Below are 20,589 nucleotides of genomic sequence, written 5' to 3'. Positions count from 1 at the left end.
AGGTGTTCTGAATGCTAGGTTTCCAGCTGATGGAGATTTGGGAATTAATGCCTCCTGGAGTGAGTGTATTGTTGGGAGCGGGTGTATGAGTGTTATAGCCAGTTTCCCCTTGCCAGTGTGTGGCACACTCTCTTGTTGCTGTTGTCCACCTGATGTTGGCCGGGAGGGGGTGATGTCCACCCTCTGCTCATGCCATCATTTTTCCCTGACACAATGGAGCTTTCCCTTGAGTCTGTAAGCAAAAATAAACTCCCCCTTTTCTCCCCAAGAGCTGCTCTTGGTTGGGTGATTTCTGCCAGCAATGTGAACCTGACTGCAACAAGCACACTATGGAAATAGTGGAATAGCTTTTCCAGTGGGGACATCTGACAAGTATGACCTGAGCCACGGGATCAGAATCAGTGACAACGGTGATGCTGACAGTATGTGCTCATGTCATGTGGTGAAAGTGTCACTTCACCTCTGAGATCTCCCCTCACATCTGGTCTATTCTGGAAAGAAAACACTAGACAAATCACAGCTATAGAACATCACAAAATTCTGGTCGGTCCTCTTCCAAGCTTGCTAAAGTCATAAGAACTAAGGAAAATCCAAGCAACTTGCACAGCCCAGAGGCACTTAAGGAAACACAATGTCATACGTATAGTGCAATGGTAGATGGAATCCTCAAACAGAATAGAGAAAAGCTCATGAGATCTGAATAAACTATGGACTTCGTTGACGATAATATATTATGATTGATTCAGTGGTTGTTACAAATGTGTCCTAATCTCATCAGATGTTAACAGTCTGGGGAATGAGGTGCTGGGTATATGAGAATTCTCTGTCTTTGTAACTCATCTGTAAATTTGAAACTAGTCTTGTGGGAATGAGCTATAAGATTAAAACATGGGAATGAGCTATGGGAGAAAGAACAGAAGTGCAGCCTCAACCCTATGTGATGAGAGGAAAGGGACCCAGCTATTGGTTGGGTCCTTGAGGAAGGTTATATAAAACCATGGGCTTAGGTCAAACTTCTTGTTCCCTATGCAGTTTCTCTGCAAGTGTCAATGAGGAGAATTGTTTAAATGTAAAGCATAAATAAATAATTTTAAAAAATGGCTGGAGAGATGGTGGTTAAAAGCACTTCTTTGCAAAGCCTGATGGCCTGTGTTCTATATCTAGTACCCACGGGTAGCTAGATGCAAAAAGTAGCATGTGTCTGGAGTTCGTTTGCAGCGGCAAGAGGCCCTGGTATACCCATTCTCATTCTCATTCTCTCTCTCTTTCCTTGCACATAAATAAATATGTTTTAAAAATTGAAGGCATATGTTGCAAGTTTTTCTTGAGCAATCAGTCCCTTATAGTTAAAGGAGAGTTTATATCTTTTGGGTTTTTTTGTTTTGTTTTGTTTGGGGGGTATTGTTTTGTTTTGTTTTAGTTTTTGGTTGTTTTTTTTTTTTGTTTGTTTGTTTTTTTTTAGTTTTTTCGAGGTAGGGTCTCACTCTGGTCCAGGCTGACCTGGAATTAACTCTGTCATCTCAGGGTGGCCTTGAACTCATGGCAATCCTCCTACCTCTGCCTCCCGAGTGCTGGGATTAAAGGCGTGCGCCACCACGCCCGGCCTAGTTTTTGGTTTTTTGAGGTAGAGTCATGCTGGCAGCCCAGGCTGACCTGAAACTCACTATGGAGTCTCAGGGTAGCCTTGAGCTCATGGTGATCCTCCTGCCTCTGCCTCCTGAGTGTTGGGATTAAAGGTGTGCGCTACCATGCCCATCTCGAGAGTTTACATCTTAAATATTCAAAACAAGATCCTACCAAACAAACCAGATAAATAGACTGGAGGGGAGAAGAGAGGCCTCTTCCTAGCAGCATGAGATGAGAAGAGTCCTTGCCCAGGACACCTTGCCTGAAACGCTGGAGCTAACCTCTGGCCTTCAAAGCCAACAGCCCTGACATTCCTACAGCTGACACCTTTACCTGAAATTCGAAATCAAACAGGTGAGTCCTCATCCAGGCTGTGGCTGTCCGCAGCTGTTATTCCACCTTGTGAAAGCACCCAGTGGGGCAGCAGATAAAGAGCTGGTCTCTGCCAGCTTGGCTGTGTGACCAACAAATGGTCTGGTAATCAAAAAATCAGTTCATGAGGGCTGGAGGGATGGCTTAGCAATTAAGGTGTTTGCCTGCAAAGCCACAGGACCTAGGTTTGACTCGCCAGTACCCACGCAAACTAGATGCACAAGGGCGTGCATGCATCTGGAGTTTGCAGTGGCTAGAGGCCCTGGCACACCCATTCTTTCTCTCTCTCTACCTGCCTATTTCTGTATCTCTGTTTCTCATAAATAAATAAATAAATCACCAGTTCAGGGCTGGAGAAATGGCTTAGTGGTTAAGCACTTGCCTATGAAGCCTAAGGACCCTGGTTCAAGGCTTGATTCCCCAGGGCCCACATAGACCAAATGTACAAGGGGGGCACAGGCATCTGGAGTTCGTTTGTAGTGGCTGGAGGCCCTGGCGTGCCCATTCTCTCTCTCTCTCTGTGCCTCTTTCTCTTTCTGTCTGTCTGTCGCTCTCAAATAAATAAAAATAAACATCAAAAAACCCCAGTTCATACTTCTTTTCCATGTGTGAGTCCAAAACAACAGGCTGGCGAAGCTCTTCTTCAACTGTGTATCAGAGGAGGACCTTGTGGAAGCTGCTGGAAAAGCTCTGGGGATAACGGATGTCTGCAAACTGGTAGGTAATGCCGGGGGGGGGGGGGGGGGGGCGCACTGCACAAGTTGAAATCAGTTGTATGATTCAAGGATCTTTCTAGAGATAGAAATGTGTGTTTGGCAGTAGAAGTATTAGCCAAATAGAGCTTGACAGAGCTGTAGCAAGAAAGTGGCACTTGGAGGGAGGATGTAGAAGGGAAAAGTAGAAAGGTGTGCAGGGGCTGGAGAGATGGCTTAGTGGTTAAGGAGCATGCCTGAGAAGCCTAAGGACCCAGGTTCGAGTCTCAAGATCCCACATAAGCCAGACACACAAAGATGAGTCGAGTGCGAGGTTGCGCGTGCCCACTAGGTAGCATAAGCATCTGGAGTTGGATTGCAGTGGCTGAGGTCCTGGTGCACTAACTCTCTCTCTCTCTCTAAAATAAAATAAAAATTGAAGAAGGAAAAGAGGTGTGGAGGTGACTAGCACATCACACAGGATGAACCAACAGCAAAGCTGTGCAATGAGATGAAGGTGACATTGGACACATACAGTGGAAACGAGATCTGGTTTAAAAAAATATTTTTATTTATTTATTTAAGAGAGAGAAAATGAGCACTCCAGAGCCTCTAGCCACTGGGGAAAAAAAAAAAAACAGACACATGCACCATCTTGTGCATCTGGTTTATGTGGTTACTGGGGAATCAAACCTGGGTCCTTAGGCTTCACATGCAAGCACTTTAATTGCTAATCCATCTCTCCAGCCTGAGATCTGTTCTTGTAAAAAACATATTTATTTATTTGCAAGCAGAGAGGGAGGGGGAAGGAGGGAGGAAGAGAATGGACGTGTCAGGGCCTCATGCCACAGCAAAGGAACTCCAGACTTTGTGCATCTGGCTTTACATGGGTACTGGGGAATTGGACCTGGGTTGCCAGGCAAGCAAGTGTGTTTAACCACTGAGCCATCTCTCCAGCCCAAAGATCTGTTTTGTTTTGTTTGGATCTAGGTTACTTGTTAACTCTGTCTTAAGACTCTTTTTTTTTTATTTTTTTTTGTTTATTTTTATTTATTTATTTGACAGTGACAGAGAAAGAGGCAGAGAGAGAGAGAGAGAATGGGTGCGCCAGGGCTTCCAGCCACTGCAAATGAACTCCAGACGCGTGCGCCCCCTTGTGCATCTGGCTAACGTGGGTCCTGGAGAATCAAGCCTTGAACTGGGGTTCTTAGGCTTCACAGGCAAGTGCTTAACCGCTAAGCCATCTCTCTAGCCCTGTCTTAAGACTCTTACTTCAGCTATCAAAGCCTGCCTTTCCTCACTATAAAGTACTCTTGGAAATAAGGTATGAATCAAAAGCAATGGTTAACATGGTGCAAAGTGAGAATTCAGTAAATTCACTGACCTTGTTTTTGGCAGTAGTACTAGTAGTAGAAATTCTAGAAACATAAATGGTTCCAAGTTTCTTGCTCACACAGCCATAGTAGGAGAAGTATGCCAGGAGCCATCTACATTTTCTATGCTTATTCCTTGAAATCTCATCATCACAAATCTTTGAATACTGTCCCCTCCACTTCACATCAGGTGTCTTACTTTTCTCGTCACTCTGACAAAGACAACTTAAGGGAAGAAGGATTTACTTTGGCTCATGGTTTCAGGGGACACAAATCCTAGTGAGAAAGCAATGGGATTGAGGAAGGCAGTGGGATCTGAGTTTAAGTTTCATAAATAAAAAATGCAGTAACAAAGTCAGGCATGGTGGCGTACACCTTTAATCCCAGCGCTTGGGAGGCAGAGGTAGGATCTCTATGAGTTCGAGGGCAGCCAAAGATGACATAGTGAATTCCAGGTCAGCCTGGGCTAGAGTGAGATTCTACCTCGAAAAAACAAAACAAAACAAAATGCAATAACAAACTAAAAACTAAACAGGGAGATTTAACAGCATAGTAAACACAGCTAAAGAAAAGTTTAGACAAATAACCCAACAGAGGGTCAGACGAAATTATCCAGAAATCAGTGTAGATGTAAATAGATGAAAACTATGGGTGACAGATTAAAACTTGTGGGGGAAGGTAGCTTTTACATCAGAGTGTCATCAGACAAGGATGCACATGATGGAACACAGACTAAATTTAAAGAGAGAATAGCTGAGAATTTTCCAGAGTTGAAAAAAGATTTCAATCTGCAGGGCTCGAGAGATGGCTTAGAGGTTAAGGCACTTGCCTGCGAAGTCTAAAGACCCATGTTCAACTCTCCAAATCCCACATAAGCCAGACACACAAAGGCGAGACAAGTACAAGGTCTCGCGTGCCCACTAGGTGACACAAGCATCTGGAGTTCGATTGCAGTGGCTGAGGTCCTGGCGCATGGCTCTTTCTCTGTCTATCTCTATTTCTCTCTCTTTCTCACTCTCTCAAAACAAGATTGCAACCTACAGATTTGGGAAATATGATTCTTGGCAGAATAAATATAAAAGGAACCTACATGCAGAGACACCAGAGTGAAATTGTGCAGCGCCAAGGTTAAGCAATGTAAATCATACGAATCACCTTGCGGAGAACCCTCAGCCAGGCCAGAGGAGCAGCTGAGCTCCCTGCGGCAACGCTCTCCAGCAGACAGACAAGAGTCCTGCAAGAAGGAATTGACAAGCTAGATTGCTTCTTTTTTTTTCAAAAATAAAGGTGAAATAAAAATACTTCCAGACCACAGCTAAGAAAGTTCATAGCCGGGCATGGTGGCGCACGCCTTTAATACCAGCACTTGGGAGGCAGAGGTAGGAGGATTGTCATGAATTCAAGGCCACCCTGAGACTACATAGTTAATTCCAGGTCAGCCTGGGCCAGAGTGAGACCCTACCTCAAAAAAACAAAAAACAAACAAACAAACAAAAAAAAGTTCATCATTAGAGGCTTTATATTAAAGGGATTTCTGGAGGGACTAGTTGGAAAGAAGGGGTTCAGTGGAAGGGGGATCATGAAGGTAGACAACTGAAGGCTATAGGAGGGAAATATCATCAGGGTACATTGTTGTACATATGAAGGTTGTTGGTAAAAAAGTTTTATTTTTTAAAGTGACTTCTAAAACATGTACTACATTTTAGGCATATATATAAAGTATGGCATGTGAAAACGAATGAAGAATTAAATATACATATATTTACTTGAGAGAGAGAGAGAGAATGAGCACACCAGGGCCTCTACAAATGGACTCCAGATGCATGTGCCACCTTGTGCATCTGGCTTTACATGGGTACTGGGAAATTGAACCTGGGTCCTTAAAGCCAAGCGCCTTAGCTACTGAGCAACCACTAAAGCCAAATGAAGAATTTTTTTAAAGTAATAAACAATCAGGTAAATATAAGGGAACATGATTACATCTTAAGAAACTAGTAAGTAAATAATAATTTAAGTGCGTGAAAACAATAATATATAATCGAGGAAGGGATACATATGAGGCTGTCCCAACACCCTCATATTATCTAGGAAGAAGTAAGATATTGTTAACTTTAGAAAATTCTAGTAGGGGGATGGAGAGATGGCTTAGTGGTTAAGCGCTTTCCTGTGAAGCCTAAGGACCCCGGTTCGAGGCTCGATTCCCCAGGACCCACATTAGCCAGATGCACAAGGGGGCGCACGCATCTGGAGTTCATTTGCAGCAGCTGGAGGCCCTGGTGCGCCCATTCTCTCTCTCTCTCTCTCTCTCTCTCTCTCTCTCTCTCTCTCTCTCTCTCTCTCTCAATTTCTATCCCTCTCTTTCTTTCTCTCTGTCCGTTGCTTTCAAATAAATTTTAAAGAAAGAAAATTCTAATAGGGCAAGCATCTACAATTTCTACTGCAAGGTCTATTAGTAGAACAGAGAAGAACGCTTAACTTCTGATAATCGAAAATCAAGTAATATAATTAAAAACAACCCAAATGAACAAACCAAATGAAGACAGGAAAGGTAGGTAATGGAATTTAGAATGGGTATGACCAAGAGAATGTAAAAGGAAAGAGAGATTTATACCCAAATTTGTTAGCAATTCCTTTAAATATAAGTGAATAAATTTCTAGCCTAAAGACAAAGATTGGGCTGGAGAGATGGCTCAGAGGTTAAGGCACTTGCCTGCAAGACCTAATGACCCAAGTTCAATTCCCCAGTACCCACATACACAAAAGCCAGATACACAAAAGGGGCACATGCATTGGAGTTTATTTGCAGCAGCTGGAGGCCCTCCTACCCCCCTCTCTTCTTCCCTCCACCCCCCTCCCCGTCTGTTGTCTCTCTCTCTGTGTTTTCAAGTAAATAAATAGAAAAAAATTTTTAAATAAGACAAAGATTGAACTGAGCATGGTGATGCACGCCTTTAATCCCAGCACTTGGGTGGCAGAGGTAGGAGGATCACCGTGAGTTCGAGGCCAGCCTGAGACTACATAGTGAATTCCAGGTCAGCCTGAGCTAGAGAGAGACCCTGCCTTGAAACATAAAAAAACAAAAAAGACAAAGATTGTCATAACAGATACTAGAAATTAAAATGTGTACCTCAAAAAGATGTTGACCTTATTTGAAACTATGATCTTGTAATCAACAACTTAAAGTGACCTCCTTAAGAGTGGGTCCTAGACCAGAATGGCTGGTGTCCTATGCAAAGAGGAAATACGGACTCAGGCAGAGACTTAAAGATGGAAGGTGAGGCTATGATCACACAGGGAGGATCATCTCTGAGGAAGCCTGACATTGTCAGAAGTTAGGACAAGATAGATTCCCTGCAGGACCCAGCGCCTGTGCTGTTTAGCACCCTTCATCCGGGACTTCTAGACTTCGAAACTGTGATATGAAATCTAAGTCATGCAGGTTGTGGTATTTTATTACTGTGGCCACTGGAAGCTATTATACTAGATTAAAAAAAGTTAATGGGAGCTGGGCGTGGTGGCACACACTTTTAATCCCAGCACTCAGGAGGCAGAGGTAGGTGGATTACCATGAGTTTGAGGCCACCCTGAGGCTACATAGTGAATTTCAGGTCAGCCTGAACTAGAGTGAGACCCTACCTCAAAAAAACAACAAAAAAATTAATGTGCTGGGGAGATGGCTCAGTGGTTGAAGGCACTTGCTTGCAAAACCTGCAAGCCTGGGTTCAATTTCCCAGTACTCATGTAAAACTAGACACACAGGGCTGGAAGGATGGCTTAGCGGTTAAGGTACTTGCCTGCAAAACCAAAAGACCCAGGTTCAATTCACCAGTACCCACTAAAACCAGATGCGCAAGGTGGCACAGGGGTCTGGAGTTCATTTGCAGTGGCTAGAGGTCCTGATGCACCCATTCTGTCTTTCAATCTGCCTCTCTCTCTCTCATAAATAAATAAATAAATAAGAATTTTTTTTAAAGTTTTTTTGGGGGCTGGAGAGATGGCTTAGCGGTTAAGCGCTTGCCTGTGAAGCCTAAGGACCCCGGTTCGAGGCTCGGTTCCCCAGGTCCCACGTTAGCCAGATGCACAAGGGGGCGCACGCGTCTGGAGTTCGTTTGCAGAGGCTGGAAGCCCTGGCGCGCCCATTCTCTCTCTCTCTCCCTCTATCTGTCTTTCTCTCCATGTCTATCGCTCTCAAATAAATAAATAAAAAATTTAAAAAAAAAAGTTTTTTTGGTTTATTTTTATTTATTTATTTGACAGAGACAGACAGAGGAAGAGACAGAGAGAGAGAAGGGTGCGCCAGGGCCTCCAGCCACTGCAAATGAACTCCAGACGTGTGCGCCCCCTTGTGCATCTGGCTAACGTGGGTCCTGGAGAATCGAGCCTCGAACCATGGTCCTTAGGCTTCACAGGCAAGTGCTTAACCACTAAGCCATCTCTCCAGCCCAATAAATAAATAAGAATATTTTTTTTTAAAGTGGCACATGTATCTGGAATTTGTTTGCAGCAGTAAGAGTCCCTGACCTGCCTATCTTCTCTCTCTCTCTCTCTCTCTCTCTCTCTCAATCTCTCTCTCTTTCTCCAATAAAAAATATATTTTAGTTGGGTGTGGTGGCACACGCCTTTAATCCCAGCACTTGGGAGGCAGAGGTAGGAAGATCACCTTGAGTTCAAGGCCAGCCTGAGACTACATAGTGAATTCCAGGTCAGCCTGAGCTAGAGTGAGACCTGATTTCAAAAAACCAAACTATATATATATATTAAAAGGTCATGTCCTCCCTCATCCTTTTCCCCTCCTATTCTAATCACAAACTCCTAGTCCCCACGGGAAGGTATTAGGAGATGAACTCTTGGGGAGATATTTAAGCCTAGATGGGGCCTGGGGTGAGGCCTCCGTGGTGAGCTGAGAGCTCTTTGTTGGAAAGGAAGAGAAACCAAAGCTGGGTCTCACTCCACCACCAGAAGAAGCAGGGAGAAGGCAGCCTTTGGCAAGAGCCTTGACCAGCCCAGAACCCAGTTTGGTTTTGGTCTTGGACTTCAACCTATGAGAAAATATACACTTCTGCACCTTAGCCCCCCAGTCTGTGGTACTTCCTTAAGGCAGCCAAGCTGACCAGTGCACCTCCCCACCTCAGCACAGAAAAGGATCGCTTTGTCCATGTCCCGCCTATTGCTTTCCTTGGGGACGCATTTATCCCTGAGGATCACGTTCTTTCTTTATTCAAAATTCCCTCAGGGTTCTAAGGAGACACTGCAGGAAATATATTTAGGGGAAACGGAATAATTCACCACATTTAACCTCAGGCATTAGTGTAAAAACTTGCCTGGTAAAAATTCAAGTTGGTTCCAATAACAGTCTGTGCCCAGTATGACCTAATTTCTCTCCCAGCACATGGGGGAGACATTAAACACCTCAGAGATGGAGGCTCTATCTTGTCTGGAGGCCTGATCAGATCTGGGATCCTAGTTAAATAATCTTTGAATCAGCACTACACTTAAGAAAATAAGAGCTGGGTGTGGTGGCACACGTCTTTAATCCCAGCACTCGGGAGGCTGAGGGAGGAGGATCACAACGAGTTCGAGGCCACCCTGAGACTCTATAGTGAATTCCAGGTCAGTCTGAACTAGAGTGAGACTCTACCTTGAAAACCCCCCAAAAAAAGAAAAAAGAAAAGAAAATTATCTAAATATAACATGTCATTGGCACCATAATGAAGTCCGAAGAGGACGCCTGGAGGTGCGTGTGGGGGCGGGGGAGGGGACAGTGCCTCTCAGAGATGCAGATGCGGAAGGAAGAGGATGCTGGGGGATTTCTCCCATCAGTGATATGTGGGGTTGAGATTCTTCCCTGGGTCCAGCAGTGCTAAAAGTGGTAATGAGGCAAGGTGGTGGGCTGCTGCCCTGCCATGGATGGGAAAAAATTGTTAATTTCTTCCTGATACACGAAGAAGAGAATGAGAAAGCAGCTGTCCTCTGTGGGCACCAGAAGATAGAAGAAGGGTCAAGAGTAGAATTCAGGGCTGGAGAGATGGCTTAGCGGTTAAGCTCTTGCCTGTGAAGCCTAAGGACCCCGGTTCGAGGCTCGGTTCCCCAGGTCCCACGTTAGCCAGATGCACAAGGGGGGCGCACGCGTCTGGAGTTCGTTTGCAGAGGCTGGAAGCCCTGGCGTGCCCATTCTCTCTCTCTCCCTCTATCTGTCTTTCTCTCTGTGTCTATCACTCTCAAATAAATAAATAAAATCTTTAAAAAAAAAAAAAAAGAGTAGAATTCAGAAAACAGATGTCTCATGGGGAAGGCTGTCTACCATGCCCTACAACCCAGAAGTTTTCAGTAGAAAGCACACATTTCAAAGGACACTTGGTATGACTGGATTTTTTTTTTTTTAATTAAGTGAAAGTTGTATGGACACATGGTATGTCAGTTCCACCATTTCCCTCCTTGTGCCCTCATTCCACTGAGAGTCCTCCTCAGTGGGATTGCTGCTATTCCCCTGCGTTTGCAGTTCTGAGATGAGAGCAGCGGTCAGTCATTGTAAAGGGGGCCGGCTGGGCAGTGCCTCTGGGCATCCCCTTCCACTCTGTGGCTCTTCCATTGTTTCTGCCCCCTCTTCTGCAAAGTTCCCTGAGCCATGGGGGGTGTGATTTAAGTCTGCCATAGTGCTGAGCTCTCAGCAGCTTCTGGATTTCTGCTTTGGTGCATTTTGATTATTCTCTGGATCCTTACAGAACATGATGAGGGGCAGGTTCTGTGCATCAGCAGCAGTGGGGTCGAGGTGATCAGCCCTGTTGATGACAGGGGATGCTGGGCACGTGACCACAGCACCCCATACTCCACACAACCACACTAGTGGGGCACTGGAGCCAGCTCATACTAGACCGTAAGAGACATGGGTAAAATTCTTAGAAATGTTGCAATTTGGGCTAGAGAGATGGCTTAGTGGTTAAGTGCTTGCCTGTGAAGTCTAAGGACCGCAGTTTGAGGCTCAATTCCCCAGGACCCAGGTAAGCCAGACCCACAAGGTGGTGCATGCATCTGGAGTTCATTTGTCATGGCTGGAGGCTCTGGCATACCCATTCTCTCTCTCTCTCTCTCTCTCTCTCTCTCTCTCTCTCTCTCTCTCTCTCCCTCTTTCTCTGTCTGTTGCTTTCAAATAAACAACAACAAATAAAACAATTCTTTGTTTAAAAAAAAGAAATGCTGCAATTTGATAAACATGGCCATTATTAAAATTGATGGACATATACTTACAATTAACTAAATATGTTTACAAGGTGATAAATAGGGCTGGGAAGATGGCTCAGTGGTTAAAGGCACTTGCTTGGAAAGCCTGCAGGCCCTGGTTCAAATCCCCAGTATCCATGTAAAGCCATATGCACAAACAGGTATATGCATCTGGAGTTCATTTGCAGTGGCAGGAAGCCCTGACACACCCATTCATTCCATCTCTCAATAAATAAATAAAAATATATTTAAAAGTAAAATAAAATAAGAAGCGATAATGTTGCAGTCCGGTTCGCATTGCTGGTAGAAATCACCCAACCAAGAGCAGCTTCTGGGAAAAAGAGGTTTATTTGGCTTACAGGCTCGAGGGGAAGCTCCACGATGGCAGGGGAAAACGATGGCATGAGCAGAGGGTGGACATCACCCCCTGGCCAACAGAAGATGGACCACAGCAACAGGAGGGTGTGTCCAACACTGGCATGGGGAAACTGGCTATAAAGCCCATAAGCCCGCCCCCAACAATACACTCCCTCCAGGAGGCATTAATTCCCAAATATCCATCAGCTGGGAACCTAGCATTCAGAACACTTAAGTTTATGGGGGACACCTGAATCAAACCACCACATTCCGCCCCTGGCCCTCATAAACTGATATCCATACATGATGTAAAATACAATGCTTTCAGTCTGACTTTAAAAGCCCCCATAGTTTTTAATCAATCTCAATGATGTTCATACATCCTCATAGTTCAAGATCTTTTAACTGAGCCATAATACCAAAATATAACCTCAAAAAACCCATAATGGCACAGAATAAATATTCACACTGCAAAAGATGGCATTGGGCATAGCAAAGAAACATTCAACCAATACAAGATTTAAAACAACCAGGGCAAATATCAAACTCTGTAGCTTCAAGTCCAGCAACTCTAGCCAGTGACAAATCTTCAAGTCCGATAATTCTAACCAGCAACAAGTCTCTGGCATTCCAGTTCCGCCCCTCCAGCTAGGCTACTCACAGTCCTGGAAAACTTCATCGGGGCCGGCAGCTCCTCGGCAGCCATCTCATGGTCCCGGCATCTCCACTGGGTCTCCACTGCAAGCCACGGTTCATCCTCATGGCCCCATGGGGTCTCTATGCAGGCAACCAGCAAACCCGCTTCACACTGCCCATGGCCATTTCCAAAACACAAGACCATGTTGCAAACTCAATGACCCTCTTTCCAGCATTTCTTATACTCCACGATACCAGGTAGGGTGCCAATTTGTTAATCCAGGGGGGAATAAAGCAGACTTTGAAGAACAGGACTCCTTGAGCACTCAGGCCCCTTCAAAAGAGTCTACATTCTTCTTGTTGCCCCAGCGCAGGTCAGCTAGCCTCTCAAAGGTTGTAATCTCTCAGTTGCAGCTGAACGGGCAATAGTTCACCCAAAGATTTTTCTTTCTGTGCCATATCCCTCTGCACACACCAGTTCATTTCTACGCAAAGCAACCCTGCACAACTTCTCAGGACATGGGCATAAGAGCAAGCTTCTCACACAAACTGCTAGCCCAGTCCAGGCACAGCTCTTTCTCACCCTCATAAGCCAAACCTCACAGTCCATAGTTCTTACTGCATTCAGGTCTTAGAGCTCAGACCAGAATAGTCCATTAAGCTGTACTTACAGCACTGCAAGGCATCTCTTAGGCCAAGGTTTCAACTCCTTCCACTTTCCTCTTGAAAATCAGCTACAAAAGGCTGAAGCCACATAGTCAGGTGTCTAGCAGCAACCCCACTCCTTGGTACCACTTTACTGTTGCAGTCCGGTTCGCATTGCTGGTAGAAATCACCCAACCAAGAGCAGCTTCTGGGAAAAAGAGGTTTATTTGGCTTACAGCCTCGAGGGGAAGCTCCACGATGGCAGGGGAAAACGATGGCATGAGCAGAGGGTGGACATCACCCCCTGGCCAACAGAAGATGGACCACAGCAACAGGAGGGTGTGCCCAACACTGGCATGGGGAAACTGGCTATAAAGCCCATAAGCCCGCCCCCAACAGATAAATACTCAAATTCATCACTTTCTTCTATGCATTTCCCTCTACATCCGCATTCCCCAAGGTGTGCTACTGAATCACCTTTTCAACTCCAGGCTCAGGAATGCAACGCTCGTGTGTGGCTCGAAACTGACCACCCTGGGAATATTTTTTACCTTGGAAATTGGCAAATGCTACAAATTAGTTCTGAATTTATTGCTGTATTGGTTTACAGGCTTGAGAAAGTGATGGAGAAAATATTGAAGGGTGCTGATCCAATTTAAAAGCATGTCATGCCTCCTGCCTGTTATCTTGTGAATTTCACACACACACACAAAAACATGGAAAACATGGCTTTTTGCTTTCAAAAACTGTCTTTCAGTTCACAGCCTTGACAAGAGAGATGGCAGTCTCCCTATTTGGAGATGTTAGAATCAGCTGCAATTATAGAATGAGAGCTCACATTTGCCCTGGGGGCGAACCCCTTCATTCATCTTTAAAAAGTCCTCATGGTAAGGGCTGGAGAAATGGCTTGGTGGTTAAATCTTTTGCCTGAAAAACCTAAGGACCCAGGTTCAATTCCTCAGAACCCATGTAAGCCAGATGCACATGGTGGCCCATGAGTCTGGAGTTTACAGTGGCTGGAGGTCCTGGCACACCCACTTTCTCTCTCTCTCTCTCCCTCTTCCCTCCTTCTCTCTCTCTGATTGCCTCTCCTCTCTTTGTCTCTCTCTGTTTACAAAGAAATAAATAAAGAGACCGCTGTAGTATCCACAATCAGGAAATATAAAGAAAATTTACCTGTAGCTCTTGAGGGAGTCCTTGCACTAATGGCCTGAACCAGGATGCCAACTGTTCTGTTTGAAATAGAGAAGGCTTGTTGGCATTACAACGTGGCTCTTTATAGAAACTATGATGTTAACAGAATTTTGCTTCCTTTGTCAGGGTGACAGGGGGAAGTAAGGCCATAAAATGTGATGCTCTCATAGAACTGAGAGATCCAGCAATATGGCAGCCTGGGACCAAGAGAGGTAGCCAGATGGACCCTGGGATTGGGGCTTGACCTCTGTACTCCAGAAGACTAACATCTGCTTACCAATCTGACCTTCCTTTTCTGTTTCCAACTCACCCATGACAGCCTCAAGCCCCAGAGGTCCCCTACTGTCGACTGGGTTTGGGTCTGAAGGGAGATGCTCACGACATTCTTGGGCCAGAGAGGGAGCTCTCACATGTGGAAGGACCTAGAGGGGACTGATGGAGCAGCTGGAGCAATATCAAGCAAGAAGTGACTAATGTCAGCCGGGACAGCCTTAAACCTCCCAGAGAAATGCCTAACACTCAAGATTATATTATTGATATATTATTACTGATATCAATATGTCACTGTCAAGGTGTCATTGACATAGAAACCATATTGCCATCTTGTAATATTTATGAAGTTATTGTTTCTTACCTTAGTGTTTTACAGTATTAATATAGCATCATATTATGACAATAATTATTGTTAACCTTTCAGTATCTAGATGTATGTTTTAAATATGTTTCCCTGCAAGTCTAAGGCTATTGTAACTGGTAAAATTGAATGTGCAAATGTGTTTACAATAAAGGCATGATTCTGATGAAGATTGTAGGAGCATTTTCTTTGTTTTTAAATGGGGTCTTACTTTGTTGCCCGGGATGGTCTCAATGTCGTGGTCTCCAACAATTCCCCCCCCCGCCACCTCTGCTTCCTGATCAGCTGAGCATATAAGAATGTGTCACTGTACTTGGCTCCAAAAGGTATATTCTTAGTAATAAAATACAAGATATTTAAGGTCATACCAAGTAAGATCTTATCTTGCATGGTCAGGACTTTTTTTTTAAACAACTTCTGTTTCCCGAGCTGTGTCCCAGATAGTTAAAATTACCAAATTAGAGGCCATTTGGTAAATAGAGTGAGACTGTACAATCTCCTTTCTGGTTTTTCCACAATTAGGATCTTGTTTTTAGTGGTAAAATGAGGTGTCAGTATCTGAGAAATAGTCAAAATTAAACTAGGAACACAATAGGTTACCAACTCTATTTTGCCAACTGAGAATTTTTTTTTGTTTTTTGTTGGTGGGGTTGGTTTATTTTTATTTATTTATTTGAGAGCAACAGACAGACAGAGAGAGAGAGGGAGAGAGAATGGTTTGGCAATTAAAAAAAAAGTTCTCAGGGCTGGAGAGATGGCTTAGTGGTTAATCCGCTTGCCTGCGAAGCCTAAGGACCCTGGTTCGAGGCTCAAATCCCCAGGACCCATGTAAGCCAGATGCACGAGGTGGCACATGTGTCTGGAGTTTGTTTGCAGTGGCTGGAGGACCTGGTGCACCCATTCTCCACCCCACTCTCTCTGCCTCTTTCTCTTTCAAATAATAAATAAATAAGTAAATTTTTAAAAATTTCTAAACCCTATCAGCACACAACATTTAATAAAACAAAGATCATTTGCCATGCATATAGTAGTCATTAATAATATGGATAAAAGCAACCTTTTGGTGTCTGTATGTATGCATACATGTACACACGCTCACATGTGAAGGGATGTACTTGCATGTACAGGTGCTCATGCACGTGAGTGTGCAAATGTAGGAAGGCCAGAAGTTGACACTCTCCACTTTAGTTTTTGAGATAAGATCTCTCACTGACCTGGAACATACTGATTCAGTTACACTAGCTGGCCAGTAAGCACAGGAATCCTCCTGTCTCTGTCTCCCCATGGCTGGGATTAGAGGCATACGCCGCCGCACCCAGCGTTTTTTGTGGGTGCTAGGGATCTTCATCTTTGCTCAGTAAGCATTTCATTCACTGAGCCATCTCCCTAGTCCTGGGCTAGTCTTTTGAATAGAATCATTTTAGCTCTATGAAGACTTTCAAGTGATTCTCTTTTTTCTTCTCATGTCACCTTTGATGGGTGAGAATGTCATAAAAACCAGCACCAGGTATGGAACTATTTTCCTAGAATACTAACCTTAGGGCTTAATAAGCTGTCTGTGAATTCTTGGTGTGAGATAATTTCCTTGCATTTTCCTAACTGTATGGGAAATAGACTCAAAGAAAGAACTGTGAGCCGGGCGTGGTGGCACACGCCTTTAATCCCAGCACTCGGGAGGCAGAGGTAGGAGGATCGCCATGAGTTCGAGGCCACCCTGAGACTACATAGTGAATTCCAGGTCAGCCTGAGCCAGAGTGAGACCCTACCTCGAAAAGCCAAAAAAAAAAAAAAAAAAAAAAAACTGGGGGATTGGAGGGATGGCTTAGCAGTTAAGGCATTTGTCTGCAAAGCCAAATGACCCAGGTTTGATTCCCATGGACCCAAGTAAGCCAGATACACAAGGGGTGCACGCGTCTGGAGTTCCTTTGCAGTGGCTGAAGCCCTGGCATGCCCATTCTCTCTCTCTCTTTCTCTCTCTGTCAAATAAGGAAATAAAAATAAAATATTTTTTTTGTGGGGCTGGAGAGATGGCTTAGTGGTTAAGGCGCCTGCCTGCAAAGCCAAAGGACACAGGTTCAATTTCCCAGGACCCATGTAAGCCAGATACACAGTGACAAAAATGTGTAATGCCACACGTGCTCAAAGTGTGCACACCTGCCTGGAGTTCTTTTGTAGCAGCTGAAGGCCCTGGTATGCCCATCTCTTTCCCTGCGTCTCTCTCTCTCTCTCTCTCTCTCTGTGCTTCTTTCTCTCACTCTCTAATAAACAAACAAAAGAACTGTGGCCTCTTTCCCCCAGAAAAGAAATTTGGTGAATACAAACAGGACTACTTGCTTTCTGCTGAGTCTGCATCATCAAGCAACCAACCCAAAAGCTCTCGTCCTGCTTTGAGCTGACTTCTGGTATCAGGAGCATTGAAAACACTCTTTTGAGGAGAGAGGAAACTTGCTACATTAGGTTCATTCCATGGAAGGAACTCCCATTCTTCTTGGCCCCAGAAAAGTTGTGCCTCTTGGTAATTTTTTTTTTTAATTTTTTATTTATTTATTTGAGAGCGACAGACAGAGAGAGAAAGACAGGTAGAGGGAGAGAGAGAGAATGGGCGCGCCAGGGCTTCCAGCCTCTGCAAACAAACTCCAGACGCATGCGCCCCCTTGTGCATCTGGCTAACGTGGGACCTGGGGAACCGAGCCTCGAACCGGGGTCCTTAGGCTTCACAGGCAAGCGCTTAACCGCTAAGCCATCTCTCCATCCCCCTCTTGGAAATTTTCATTCTTGGGTCACAGTCCCCAGAGAGCAGAAAGGAGGCTACGCAGGAGAAAAAAAGCTTTCAGTATTTCCTGAGAGCCTGGACTCACTCTTTGGCTCTATGAAACGGAAGGGCCAACCTGCTCCAGCCCTCCAAATGCAATCCCCAGACACCAGCAACAAGCCGGGGAGGGGCATCTACTCTAGATTAGCTTCAGAGACCCGACTCTAAAGCTGACATGCCATGGACGGCAGAGGTTCTCTTTGTCAGAACAATAACCTGTAATAGAAAACTTTTCCTTCTTTTGGTCAAGAAGAATTAACAAAAATAAAATAAAATAAAATTGAGCCAGGCGTGATGATGCACGCCTTTAACCTCAATGCTCAGGAGGCAGAGGTAGGAAGAGCACCCTGAGTTTGAAGCCAGCCTGGATGACAGTGAGTTACAGATCAGCCTGAACTCGAGGGAGAGGGACCCTACTTTGAAAATAAACAAACAAAAATACCCTAAAACGTATAATCCTAAAGTGACTTTGAGTAAGCCATGTTCCTCCCAGCTACTGTTTTTCTTCTCCAGTATTTGGAAGAACGGAGAACCCAGGGCCTAAAGGTTGAATTCAAGTAATTACCAGCTCTTCTCAAAGCTCTTTCTGCTGACCTGAAATAGTTTCCATACATTTTCCTACTTAGAGGGGAGCTAATTGCCAATTTGCACTTTGGTTTCAGTGCTCAGTTCTCAAGATGGGAACATAAACCTTGACTTCAAGAAAAGTAAATGGAGGAAAACTGCTGAAGCTCATTTCCAAATGCCCAAAAGGCTTATGGGAGAAGAAGGTTTCTCTTGTCATAGAAAAGTGGCTGGGGGCTGGAGGGATGGTTTCGTGGCTAAGGCATTTGCCTACAAGGCCAAAGGACCCAGGTTCGATTCCCCAGGACCCACGTTAGCCAGATGAACAAGAGGGCGCATGCGTCTGGAGTTCATCTGCAGTGGCTGGTGGCCCTGGCGCTCCCATTCATACTCATTCTCTCTCTCTCTCTTTCTCTCTTCTGTCAAATAAATAAAAATAAAATATTTTTAAAAATAAGTGCCTGGACTCGGGCTTGGGCTGCTGTGTGGGATAGGAGTTGTACAGGAGGACTGTCCACCCCCAGCTTCTGAGCATCGTCAGCTCTTAACAGGATCTCAGGACTCTAATTGGGCCTGGCTGCCTCCAGCCAGGCTGGACCCTGGATGAGCAGGAACCCATGAACAGCATCCTAGGAGTCCCCAGAGTCAATCTCTGCTCCACACTCTTCCTCATAACTTTGACGGTTGGCCAGCTCGTGGCATTAAACTTCCAGGGATGTCATCTGTTTCCACTAAAGTAAATGATGGATGAGTTCTAGAAAGTGGCTTCAAGAGCCCCCCAGTGAGAAAGGCGAGAGGACGGCGCTGCATTGAGCTGGCCTAGAACCAGCTCGCCAGACAGCTTCCCCATCTGCTGTCATTGCCTGCTTCGCTCGTAACAAACTCCCAAGACAGCACACGGCATGCGTCGCGTGGTCACAGTGAAGCCTGTGGGCCACACGCTTCGCAGAGGGACCCTGGCTTCTCACCCGGCTGGACTGAGCACCCCGACTTCCACGGCCCTGGGGGCGGAGGTGTGGCCCCGCCCGCACCATGTTGGAGACGGGGATGGTACGGCCCTACCTTGTACCCCGGTTTGCGCCCTCTCCTCTTGGGGATCTTCACTGCTGGCAAGGAACCGGTGGGAGCCGAGTACAGGTTGTGAACCGCCATGGTCATAGGTGCGGAGTGAAGTGGGGGTCGGCCTCTCTTCCTCCCGGGGATCCTCTGTGTCTGCATCTCGGCTGGTGCCAGTCTTACAGACGGAGGTGGCCAAGCGCACAGGGGCAAAAGTGCTAGGCCTGAGTTCAGACACAAAGCAAAAGAAAAACACAAGCGTTTGTATGCAAGGCAAGCGCAGATCCGAGTCACTGGTTTGGCAAGCCCACCACTTGCTAGAGGGGCAGACCATGCCCGAGACAGCCACTCTTCACGAGAGGCATGTAATACTCCTCTGGGCCTGTGGGGCGTGGGGATTGGCCGGCTCCCTGATGTAACATCAGGGAGGGTGAATTTTCCGAGGCTGTCTTAAAGGAGGGAAGATACTACCTAGGTGGAGAAGACAGTAGATTTCTGGCTCCAAAAACACAACTGATAAAGTCACCAGGAAAAGGATGATTTTGGATCTCAGCTTCTCAACTTTGAACTGTCATAATGGTATTATAATAGTATTTGAATGCTATGTATAAAATTTATACACTTATAATATATAAAATGTTACAATATTTATAATATGTAATACTATTATATTAGCTTCTTAATAGAATAGTATTAAATAAAATACTGCTGTCCCTTTGGTTGGATTATAAATTGGCATGATCTTTTTCTCCGTTGAAAGAAATTTAACAGTACAAATTCATTGCATTAAAGCCAATACCCTTTAGTCAAACTGTGGGCAGAGGCCAGGTGTGGTGGCACATACTTTTAATCCCAGCTTGCTCAGGAGACAGAGGTAGGAGGATCACCATGAGTTCAAGGCCATCCTGAGACTACATAGTGAATTCTAGGTCAGCCTGGGCTAGAGTGAGATCCTACATCAAAAAAAAAAAAAAAAAAAAATGTGGACAGAAGTTGACATACAGAGACATTCATTTTAACACAATTAGAATTGCAAAAATAAAATAGATACAGCCCAACTAACAAGCGTTAGGGGAGTCATTCCAGTGCCGACAGAATAAAACAATCAACTGGTTTTAAGCCTTCAGTAACACTCTTTGCAAAATATGCCATTGAGTAAAAACAGCAGCATACACATTGTGCATAAAAAATGATCTCAGAGCTGGCGTGGTGGCGCACACCTTTAATCCCAGCACTCAGGAGGCAGAGATAGGAGGATCACTGTGAGTTTGAGGCCACACTGAGACTCCATAGTGAATTCCAGGTCAGCCTGGACTAGAGTGAAACCCTACCTTGAAAACCCAAATAAATAAATTTATCTCAGGGCTGGAGAGCTGACTCAGCAGTTACCGGCACCAAGCAGGAGGGCAG

General features: G+C 45.1%; 1 protein-coding gene across 5 annotated transcripts in view; it reads right to left on the bottom strand.

The window, feature by feature from the left end:
- Scml4 (Scm polycomb group protein like 4) overlaps positions 1-20,589 on the bottom strand; it is a 141,984-nt gene that overhangs the window by 67,688 nt on the left and 53,707 nt on the right. For 4 of the 5 annotated variants that reach the window (XM_045154658.1, XM_045154663.1, XM_045154659.1 and 1 more), the window contains one exon: positions 19,186-19,403. The exons of the other annotated variant lie outside the window; for it this stretch is intronic. In XM_045154658.1, the coding sequence (XP_045010593.1) occupies positions 19,186-19,341 (156 nt within the window). In that variant the 5' untranslated portion in view covers positions 19,342-19,403. The remainder of the gene's footprint in view (positions 1-19,185; positions 19,404-20,589) is intronic. 5 annotated transcript variants of the gene reach the window in all.

The sequence above is a fragment of the Jaculus jaculus genome, chromosome 7 (assembly GCF_020740685.1).
Source record: "Jaculus jaculus isolate mJacJac1 chromosome 7, mJacJac1.mat.Y.cur, whole genome shotgun sequence".
NCBI classification, from domain to species: domain Eukaryota; kingdom Metazoa; phylum Chordata; class Mammalia; order Rodentia; family Dipodidae; genus Jaculus; species Jaculus jaculus.
Note: the sequence above shows the minus strand (reverse complement) of the source record. Positions and strands in the feature narration are given on the sequence as shown.